The 11923-nt window shown below is 36.8% G+C and overlaps 2 protein-coding genes across 2 annotated transcripts; both read left to right on the top strand.

Moving 5' to 3' along the window:
• The first annotated feature begins 6462 nt into the window (after positions 1 to 6462).
• Positions 6463 to 6951, top strand: LOC133876096 (uncharacterized). Its single transcript, XM_062314381.1, has one exon. The coding sequence runs from the start codon at positions 6463 to 6465 to the stop codon at positions 6949 to 6951; it is 489 nt and encodes a 162-aa protein (XP_062170365.1).
• Positions 6952 to 8960: 2009 nt separating this feature from the next.
• LOC133876095 (uncharacterized mitochondrial protein AtMg00810-like) lies at positions 8961 to 9524 on the top strand. Its single transcript, XM_062314380.1, has one exon. The coding sequence runs from the start codon at positions 8961 to 8963 to the stop codon at positions 9522 to 9524; it is 564 nt and encodes a 187-aa protein (XP_062170364.1).
• Positions 9525 to 11923: the final 2399 nt, after the last annotated feature.

Here is an 11923-nt window from a genome sequence, read left to right as displayed (position 1 = left end):
TGCATAATTATTAAGAGGAATATATATATATTCAATGCTCTACAGAAAATGAACTTAAATCAATATGTTCACCGAATGGTTAATTAAAGAAAAGACTTTTTCATATTCAATGTTGTACAGAAAATGAACTTAAATCAATATGTTCACCGAATGGTTAATTATAGAAAAGACTTTTTCTGTAGATGGGGGAAAAGAGGCCAGGACAAGCTATAATTGTAAAATTTAAGGTTCTGAGTCAGTTTTTCACATGCAATAGAGGAGAAAAAGCAGAGTGATCAGGAATTGAATTAGATAAAACATAGAGAGTCATGCAACTTCCAAAGTTGTGGTGCATGCTGCAGTCTGCAAGGCTACTGGAGTTTGATTGAGACTGGTAGATACCTTATAGATGAGGGACCAACGTATATAGCTTCTTTAAGGCATCCACTGAGATCAAAGAGGGAGGACCACGCGTATATTGCAGTGAGATTTGCACAGTACTACAAGTTAGACTTAATTACATATGCATAGCCATTTCAGTCGGTGTATGTTTCTTGTTGGTACATTACATCTGATAAGACACACCGTGCTGTTTCCCTAGCCACCCGGCCTCTTTCATAATCTACCTCCTATTAGTACTCTGACACCAAACTCTTAGTCTAGCCTTAATTTGTTCCATATTTTATTACAAGATATCAAATGCTTGTGATCATTAATATGAACTCGAGTACTTCAATAACCATTAATTTATGAACCCTAATGAGTTGGTCCTAGTGGTAAGATTTATTGCTTTGGTGTCTCATATATGAAGCATCAGGTCTAAGTTCACGGATGAAAGTTCGAAGTTTACCTTACCCATGTGGAGAGGGCACTTTGCAGCCGTAAGATTTAATCAGAAGTCCCCCCTCCCCCAACACACACACACACACACATATATATATATATACAAAGATAAAAATAAATAAATACCATTTATTAGTTTCTATAAATATGAACTCGGACATATATATGGTTTGCCGTTGTTTCTCCAACTTCCTTAAGGTATTCTTTTGTGGATGTCCATAGAGACATCAAACCAAGGAAAACCCCAGAAACACTACTTACACAACCCAAACCAGCTTCAATGAGCTTTGGCCTCTGAAATATGTGCTGCATAAAGGTGAGATCGAAGAGCTCTTCAGCATCTTAAAGAAAATTTCAAATAAATATACTTACCCAAAAAACAAAACTTGATAAATTATATATGTATATAAAATAAACTTTTAAGTTGTGAACATGAAAAAACCTTAAATGCTCTAGAGTGTTTGTTGACCAGTACAGAGAGAGAGAGAGAGAAGTGAGAGCAGCTTTTCTCACTCTGTACTGGTCTAGAAAATAGGAATCTTAACCAAAATAATTGAAGTTTGATAGACTGTCGCTGCAGTTGCACCAGTCAAAAGCTTAGCCCTACTTTATATCGCTATTGTATTAATTAAGCAAGAAACCCTAAGCAGCTTTAACCTAGCTAGCTATAATAAACCCCAGACCTGAAATTTGCACCAAAGTATTTTATACACTACACTAAGAGTAAAAATTAGGGTTTTAATGAAATTATGGTCATTCCCTCTATACGCAGTTTTGGCAGAAAAAAGTGGTGGGGCGCCTCACGAGAATGCCAGTGTTAATGTTCTGCTTTCTTTTTAGAGTAACATCATAAGGATAATGGGCCCTAGATCCAAGACAACATTAATTTTCACACTCCCAGTTTGAAGTATTGCTTCTCCAATGCAGAAGCAGAATATCTTCTGCAAATTCTTTTGGGTTTTATTTATTAAAAAAATAAACGTGGGTTTCTCAATCAATTATATCTATTATGTTCAGTCATAAGAAAATCATTTATCTTCTCCAAACTCAAATTTATTCAGTAAAGCCAGAATTTCAGTTCACACGCACGGACAAAACTAGTACTAATTAAGGGGCTTGGGGGGCTTTAGCCTATCCCTATAATTTTTTTTTTTTTTAAAAAAAAAAAAAAAAAAAAAAAAAAAATTTCGTTCTCCTACATTTAAAATCCTAGTACCGCTTCTGTGAATCACAAAAGACGAGTAAAAGATAAAGTTAAAAAAATATAACTAACTAAACAAATAAACGTACAGTTCAAGAAAATTTAATTATTTTCTCACGTCAAAAGTTAATTTATTTAGTTGTTCTTAACAACTTTCCATATTTTGAAATCTCGATCTACATGATTTCTTCAATATTGCTGATGATTTTAAATATATTATTCTCAATATATGTAATTGTTAGTAATTGGATCTTTGTACACACAGTGGGTTGGTCCAACCATTACCAAAAGTTGTATCTCTTGTTATTAATGTAATTTCCATTTCCAAGAGTTGTACCTTTTGATTCACAACTCTTGTTTATAAATAATCTATGCGATGGGTGTTAATTCATTCAATCATTTCAAAAAAAAAAAAAAAAAAGAAGAAGAAGAAGAAGAAGAAGAAGAAGAAGAAGAAATTCTGAATCTCTCTTAACCCTCTCTTATCTTTATCTCTCAAATTGCATTTAGGTTGTGGGCTCACTACAAAAAACAAACATTTTACAGTTATTTTTCTCAGTGTTTATATATATGGAACAACAAGAAATTTTTATTTAACGTTGTTTATTTGATACGACGATAATCTCTAGCTTGGCATATGTGCAAACGCCCAAAATTTGTAAATAGTTAGTCTTTTTTTAATATATGCCATAAAATTATTGGCGTATAATAAAAAACGACGAGAACTAAAAACTGTGGACACCCGGAATCAAATTTAGGGTTAAAGACATTTTTGGTACCTGTGGTTTGCAAACTTTATTTTTTGGTATCTCAGTTTCAATTCGCATCGGAGACGATACCTAAGTTTTGAGAAAAGACGAACTTCATACCTCTATTAGTTTTTCCATCCAAAAACTAATTGTTAAACACGTATCAACTCCTAGGAGTAGACACGTGTCCTAATGAAAAAAAAAATTAAAAAACAGAAAATTAAAAACTTTAAAAATTAAAAAAAATAAATAATAAAAAAAGGGGTGGCTGAGCAACCATTGGGGTGGCCGGTCACCCCATTTTGGCCATGCAGAAGTGGGAACCATTGTCAATATAACCATCGAACGTTGCATCCTTCTTCTTAATTCCTTCTTTTCCTGGTTTCAATAGTAACTATATATTATCAAACCAAAGATACAGAAAAGGGAGAACAACAATTCCATTGCCACACTCCCTACAAGGGATGCTGTGAGAAATTCGATGTTTGAATGATGTCAAAGTGTGGGGATGCTTGTTTATCAGATTAATTGTGAGTGTCTTGCTTCTGTCTTTGGGCTTAATTAATGAGGAGAATCCTTACTGTTGGGTAATGAAGAACTTGGATTTTGGTGGGTTTGAGGACGCTAGTTCAACCCTTTTCGTGAAGGTTAGCTCTAATGGTTCGAACACACCAGAAAGAAATTTTGGGGGTTCTTCGTAAGGGTCCGGGAATAGTACGCGAGAGAAGGTTTTGGTTGTTCCTATCGTGCTTAGCAAGACATTTCTCATTGGGCTGCTTTATTTGTTATTGTACTACAATGTTCATAGAAAAAGAGCTTTAAAGAGAGCCATGGAGAACTCCTTGATCTTGGAAGGTGCTCCACTGAATTTTACCTACCGTGATTTGAAAATCCGGGTGTCAAATTTCTCCCAATTGCTTGGAACAGGTATGCATAGAGTGGTAGAATCTCTCACAGCATCCCTTGCAGGGAGCGTGGCAATGGGATTGTTGTTCTCCCTTTTTTGTATCTTTTGGTTTAATAATAGTTGCCATTGAAACCAGGAAGAAGAAGGATCCAGTGTTCGATGGTTATATTGACAGTGGTTCCCACTCTGGCATGGCCAAAATGGGGTGGCCGACCACCCCCATGATGACCCATGAGCGACCCCTCTTCTTTTTTTTCTTTTTTCTTTTTTAAGTTTTTAATACTTTTATTTTTTTTAAGTTTTATTATTTTCAATTTTTATTAATTTTTAAAGTTTATTTCCTGTTTTTTTTTTTACATTATGACACGTGTCTACTCCCAGGAGTTGACACGTGTCCAACCGTTAATTTTTGAATGGAAAAACTAACGGAAGTACCAAGTCCGTCTTTTCCTATTGAAACTGAGGTACCAAAAAATAAAGTTTCTAAATCGCAGGTACCAAAAAGGTCTTTAACCCTAAAATTTATCGTCGTTTTGTTATATTCGCCAATTATAATTATCGGTAAATATTGAAAATAAATAAAAAGATAAATGCATTTTTGAGGTTTTGACAAATTGCTTCATAAGTCTTAGAATGTGATTAATCACTCCCTAGGGTTACTAAAAACAAACAAATTGGTCCCTACCATAAAAAAACTAACTGAATTCGTTAAACTGACATGTCAGTACAAAAAAAAATAGCGACATGCGTCTGATTTTCTTAATCACTACAAAAATAAAAATGTGAACATGAGAGCAAGATAAATTAAACTCATTGGATTTCACATTAGATCCCTCTATCCACGTCAACCGAGAAAATTAAAACTAAAAGAGTAAAGTAAAAACCAGTTCGTCGTCATCACCTACCTAAATTTTGATTTCACCATAACCTAACAAAACTCACGTCAGACGCCACCCAACTAAATTTCCCTCCATTGTCACCCAAATTTTTGTTGGTCTAAACATTGTAGTTATAGTTTGTAAAGTTAGTATAGATCCAATGATTTTGAGATCTTAATGATTGTGACGGCACATTGTCCACATTCCCCCACCCTGGACAACTAGCCTAAAGCTATCTCTGTGGAGCCGTCTACTACATACGGGAAGGGATGGAGATCGAGGTGGTTGGTGCTCGAGGACGGGTTGGATTTGCCCGAGAATTCCATGTTATTTTCGAATTCAGCCATGGAACAATGATACATCTGTTCAAATTCGGGCTCAAAAATGCCAAGAAACGAGGCTTTAAGAGCAAAAATGACGATCGGACAATGGTGGGGTGATCATCGGGACAACTGTGGCCATTGGATTCTGGAGTGGTGGTGAAGGTGACAGCGCCGTACGTGGAGCTCGCTCACCCTCATCACTGGAGGACGAGAACTGGAACGACGAGAGAGAGAGAGAGAGAGACGCGGAGACCACGAGAGAGAAGAAGAAAGGGGAAAGAAAAAAGAAAAAAAAAATTCTAGATCTATGAACAGTGCAACTCCACATGTAGAGTTGCACTATTTACAAATAGAGGCTAAATCTATTCTAACTTTTGAATAGATAAGTCAATGGAGGACTTTTTTACGCTTTCATTATCTATTAATCTAGTCAAAAGTGAATTTTACATAATCCACTATGAAGGCTCTAAGGGATACTTTTGCAAATTGTGATGGTATAGAGACCACCAAAAGCGATGATTTGGGTGACGGTTGAGGGGAATTTCGTTGGGTGGCGTTTGATATGAGTTTAGTTAGGTTATGGTGAAATCAGAATTTGGGTAGGTGACGATGACGAACTGGTTTTTACTTTACTCTTTTGATTTTAATTTACCCGATTGACGCGGAGAGAGGGATCTAACGTGGATTCCAATGTGTTTAATTTACCTTGCTGTCAAGTTCACATTATAATTTTTGTAGTGACTACTCAAACCAATCTACATGCCGCTATTTAATTGGTGCTCACATGTTAGTTTAATGAATTTCGTTAGTTTTTCTGACGGTAGAGACCAATTTTATTTTTTTTTACTAACCCTAGGGAGTGATTAATTACATTCTAAAACTCAGAGAGCAATTTGTCAAAGCCTGAAACCAAAAGGACAAAAAATGCATTTATCCCTTAAAAAAAAAAAAGGACGAGAACTGAGAATGTCGTGGAATATTCACGAAGGTTCTCCTCAGTCTCTCATTCTCACCCTCAGCCATTCTCTATTTCTCATCCAACTCCCCCTCACTCTCACTCAAAATCCCTACCACCGTCGTGCGTCCACCCTCACTACCATTCTCTCTCTCTCTCTCTGATATATGGTTTTTGCTACTGTCGCTCCATACTACCAGTGCCGCCACCTTGACTCCAAAGTTCAACTCTCTCCATCTCTCTAAATTTGTTACTCTGAGCTCTCTCTTTGTCGCCTATATTGAAATACACATGCAAAATATGTATAACACGTGTTAGATTAGCTGGCTTTTTTCTGTTATACCATATTGTATTTAGCTGGTTAATTAACTTAGCTAGTTAGTTTTTAGTTAGTTAGCTTTTCTGCAGAATGTACATATGCAGCTTGTGAACTCTTGATCATTTATCGAATACAATTCCAGTTCACAAATTCTCTCTATTCTCATTTCTAATATGGTATCAGAGCAATACTAAACCCTAGTTCTTCTTCTGCTCAAACATTCAATCTTATTTTCCTCATTTTTCTTCTCATAATCTGATTTCATATTGTTCATGGAATCAAATTCTTCGAATTCAACAATTTCTACAATGGATTCTAATCCATTGTATCTTCATCATGGCAACAGCCGTGGTTCGATTCTAGTAACTCAATTGCTCACTGGTGACAATTACTATACATGGAGCCGATCAATGTTCATGGCCTTGATTGCCAAGAACAAACTTCAATTCATCAATGGAGCTTTGCCTAAACCTCATTCTTCTGATCCAGATTTTTTTGCTTGGACTCGTTGCAACAATATGGTGTTGTCCTGGATCATTAACTTTGTATCTAAAGAGATCACAGCAAGTGTAATCTCAGTTGATTCCGCAGAAACCATGTGGAATGATCTTCGTGATCGGTTTTCTCAGCAAAATGGACCACGAATATTCCAAATTCATAAGGCTATTTTAGCTGTGTCTCAGGAGGATAAATCGGTAAGCAATTATTTTACTGCTCTCAAAGGACTATGGGTGAACTTCTCATCTATCGTCCTTTACATTATTGCCTCTGTGGAAAATGTTCTTGTGGTGTGTTAAAAACTCTCACTGAATACCATCATCAGGAATATGTTCTTCATTTCCTTATGGGATTGAATGAATCTTTCTCTAATCATGTGAAAGGACAAATCTTGTTAATGGATCCTCTTCCACCCATTAACAAGGTTTTCTCTTTAGTTGTTCAACATGAACGACAAAAAGAGATATCTAGTTTATTGAGCACAATGAATAACAATGCAACTGTTTTTTTCACAAAAGGGCCTTCCATTTCCCCTTCTCCACCTTCCTATACTTGACCTACTGCAAGTTCTTCAAATCCTTGGCATGGTAAACCAAATACCATCCTCAAGGATCGTCCCACATGTACACATTGTGGTGTGTATAGTCATACTATGGAGAAGTGCTACAGGCTACATGGTTTTCCGCCTAGTTTCAAGTTCACCACAGGACAGCCGACTACAGAACATCATTCTGTTCATCAAGTATCTGAAGCTGATTCATCTATTGATGCTTTGCTAATTATCCAAGAACAAATTCAGCAACTGTTTGCCTTGATCAAATCCAACAGTCCTGATGTAGTTTCATCAGTGAATCAAGTTACCGCACCTTCAAACTGCCTTGTTGCCAACATGTTAGGTAATCTCTCCACCTGTTCTGCCTCTTTGCACAATTATTCTCATCATTCGGTTTTTTCTTCCATTTCCACTTTTCAAATTGCTTCTAGACTTGTTAATCAACCGTGGATTATAGACACGGGTGCTACTAACCATATAGTTTGTTCCCTTTCATTTTTTACCACTATTACTACCACTACTTCCAAATTTGCTAAGCTACCAAATGGCCAACTTGTCTCGGTTACACATATAGGCATTGTTAGGATTTCTGCTTCTTTAATTCTAATTGATGTCTTTTGTGTTCCATCCTTTTCTTTCAATCTTATTTCAGTAAGGAAACTCACAAAGTTTTTCTTGTTGTCTCATCTTTCTTGCTGACTATTGTTTCATCCAGAACTTGTTGACATGGAAGATGATTGCAGTGGGTAGAAAGAATGATGGCCTGTTCCACCTGCTCGATAATTCAAATAATAATTTCTAATCTTCATTTTCATGATATAGTTCTCCTTGCCCCTATTTCAAATAATGATATTCCTTATTCTTCATCTTCTAATCTGAATCCTGTCATTTCTATTTATGATCTGCATTATGTTCCTCCTGTTTCTAATCCTGTTGTTGACATTGTTCCTATTTCTGATTGTGGTGTTGACAATGTTCCTGATTCTGCTTTGCCTCTCAAAAAATCATCTCGAATTAAACATAAACCTAGTTATCTTCAGGATTTCCATTGTCAATTGGCTACAACTTCTCTATCATCTCCAACTCATTCTCCGAGTATTTCAGGTAATCCTTTTGCTCTTTCCTCTATGCTTTCTTATAATAAATTGTCACCTTCTTACAAACACTGTTCTTTTGGTTTCCTCTTCAATTGAGCCCAAATATTATCATGAGGCAGTACAACATTCTTGCTGGCGTGATGCCATGCAAGCTGAGATCAAGGCTCTTGAAGATAATGATACTTGGACACTTATGCATTTACCTCCTACCAAAACTCTCATAGGCTGCAAATGTGTGTTTAAGATCAAACATAATTCGGATGGCTCTATTGAAAGGCATAAGGCTCGGCTTGTAGCAAAAGGATTTACTCAATGCGAAGGCTTGGACTATTTTGAGACCTTTTCTCCTCTGGCAAAATTGACCATTGTTCGTTGTCTCCTCGCTTTGGCAACTATTAATAAATGGCACCTTCACCAACTCGATGTCAACAATGCTTTCTTGCATAGTGACCTCGATGAAGAAGTTTTCATGAAACCTCCTCCCGATTTTATCTCTAAAGGGGACAATCGTGTTTGTAGATTAAAGAAATCCCTCTATGGCTTGAAGCAAGCCTCTCGGCAGTAGTTCTCTAAGTTTTCTTCTACTTTGCTTCTTCATGGCTTTACACAATCTCAATCTGATTACTCTTTATTTACAAAGTCCACAGGCTCATCTTTTATGGCACTCCTTGTTTATGTGGATGATATGTTCTTGGCTAGCAATGACAAACAATCTATTCGTGAGTTCATTGTTTTTATGAATACTCATTTCAAGCTCAAAGATTTGGGGCCTTTGAAGTTTTTTCTTGGTTTGGAGATTGCTCGGTCTACTGCTGGCATTTCTATATGCCAATGCAAGTTTGCTTTGGATATTTTAAGTGACACTGGTCACTTGGCTTCTAAGCCTTCAGCTTTCCCGATGGATTCTAATGCTAAGTTTTCAGCTTCGGATGGTGAATTGCTCAATGATCCCAAGTCCTATCGCAGGTTAATTGGTAGGTTGTTGTATCTTACTATCACTCGTCCTGACTTAACTTTTGTTGTCCACACTTTAAGTCAGTTCATGCAGGCTCCTCGCAAGCCTCATTTGGATGTTGTTTTTCACATCCTTCGTTACATCAAGGCTGCTCCCGGTCAGGGCTTATTTTTTCCAGCTTCTTCTTCCTGTCACTTGGAGGCTTTTTATGATTCTGACTGGGCTTTGATACCCGACGTTCCGTTTTCGAGTTTTGTGTTTTTCTAGGGGACTCCTTGATTTCTTAGAAATCTAAGAAACAAACTACTATTTCTAGATCTTCAGCTGAGGCTGAATATCGGTCTATGGCCGCTGTTTGCTGTGAGGTTACTTGGTTGTTTCAACTTCTCAAAGATTTTTAGATTTCACACTCTCAAGCCGCGCTTTTATTTTGTGACACCAAAGCAGCTTTGCATATTGCTGCTAATCCAATATATCATGAAAGGACTTAACACATAGAAATTGATTGTCATGTTGTGCGAGAAAAAATTCAACAGGGTTTAGTAAGCCTCTTAGCTCTACTATTTCTCAGTCTTTGTTATCCAAGATGAACATTCTCAACATCCATTGTTCATCTTGAGGGGGGGTATTGAGATACACATATAAAACACGTATAACACGTGTTAGATTAGCTGGCTTTTTTTTATGTTATACCTGATTGTATTTAGCTGGTTAATTAACTTAGCTAGTTAGTTTACCTTCGCTAGTTAGTTTTTAGTTAGTTAGCTTTTCTGCAGAATGTATATATCCAACTTGTAAACTCTTGATCATTTATCGAATACAATTCCAATTTGCAAATTCTCTCTGTTCTCATATTTTATAGCCTATAAAATCTGTAAGACATTTCTTAATCTAATAACTCTCTCTCTCTCTCTCTCTCTCTCTCTCTCTCTCTCTCTCTCTCTCTCTCTCTGATTTTTGTTGCTTGAATGGTTTTTGTCGTATTGGATGCGGGATTGATTGCTTTGGGTGTCATTGTGAGATTCTGCCCCTTGAGGATTGATCTTTAAGGTTTCTAGCCTCTGAGAATCGATCCTTTGGGGCTGAGGATCGATTTTCTCCTTAGGAGAATCAATCCTCCGAGAAGAGTTGGATGATAAAACCTAGAGCATCGATACAGTATATGAAAGGTGTTAAGGAGTTTTTGAGGTTTGCAATTAGGAACTAAAGAACAAATGGGTTAATTAAGTGCCCATGTAGAGAGTGTGGCATGCGCAAGACATCACCTCTCCATGAGGTATACGACCAATTGATTTCGAGTAAAGAAATTTTGTAGGATTACACAACATGAGTCAAGCATGGAAAAAAGATTATGAGTTGTACGTACTAGTGAGGCAACTAATGCTCCCCGTTAATAGGTAGCCAATACATGAAGGCTCCAGTGGGATACATGTCCTTTTGTATGATATTTTTCCCATGCATGATATTCGAGTAGATAAAGGTATGTCTCAAATGGGTGTGAAAGTTAAAGTTGAACACGAAGATCAACAAGGTCCTACTTATAAGGGGCTAAAAAGTTTGAGTTGTTGAAAGATGCTAATAAGCCACTATAAGAAGGGCGTACAAAACATAGTAGATTTAGCGCTATTGTAGGTTTATATAATTTGAAATGTATGGGTGAATGGAGTAACACCTCATTTACATGGCTGCTTGGATATCTCAAAGATATGGTTCCACGAGAAGCGTTGTTGCCTAAGAGCATTACTAGCAGCTTCTCTACATGGGTTCCCTTCCCTACATTTTAGGGAAAATTTTAAAAAAGTCAAAAAACCAATCCTACAGCAGCTTCCCTTCCCTTATATGTTCCCTATGATTGCTACAGTGTTTCCCAATGCATTGGGAAGCACTGTTCACATCCCAATCAATTGTTTATTCTCAAAATATAATCTCTCTCTTACTTTATCTCTTTCTTTTCTTACTTTTAATTAAAGTAAAAGTAACAAAATAATATTTTAATGATATAGGGAAAAATGAAGGGAAGCTGCTGTGGGGTGTTTTTTGATAGGGAAGCAAAAAGTAGTTTTATTCCCTACATTTAAGAAAAATGAAGGGGAAGGGAAGGGAAGCTGCTAGGAATGCTCTAAAGAGACATATGAGGGGAAAAAGTATAAGAGAGACTTAGAGCTTGGATATGAAAAGATACTGTAATGTCACAATGGTTTTATATTGTTTTGGATGGAACACGGGAGTACGTTAGAAATATTTAAATCATGAGGAGAGTCGAACTGGCATGGCAACAAAACGTTGTTTGATAAGTTGTTTCTCTAATTGATAATATGTAGGAAAAAGCATCAAGGACTACCCCCAATAAGGGATATTCCTTCTTCAATGGAGGTGTGTTTTAGCTGTTTAGCAACATTATTTTTATTTTTATTATTATTATTATTTTTCTTTTCTTTTTTTTCTTTTTTTTTTGGGTTACATGCCCAATTGGTGGTGTTTATGTCACAAGAGCCTCCAAGCTCACTAGGGTGTACGTAGGGGCTGATTTCATGGGATCAAAACGATGCATACTCCAAGGTGATGGGCCTGGAGTACTGGGGCATGCATGGGGCTACACCTAGCAAAGTCTGCAGTATACGTTCGTCCATGCCATCATCATCCTGCAGTACTGATCCAGAACATCA

Source organism: Alnus glutinosa, chromosome 8 (assembly GCF_958979055.1).
Source record: "Alnus glutinosa chromosome 8, dhAlnGlut1.1, whole genome shotgun sequence".
Lineage (NCBI taxonomy): Eukaryota > Viridiplantae > Streptophyta > Magnoliopsida > Fagales > Betulaceae > Alnus > Alnus glutinosa.
This window is presented reverse-complemented; position numbering and strand designations above follow the sequence as displayed.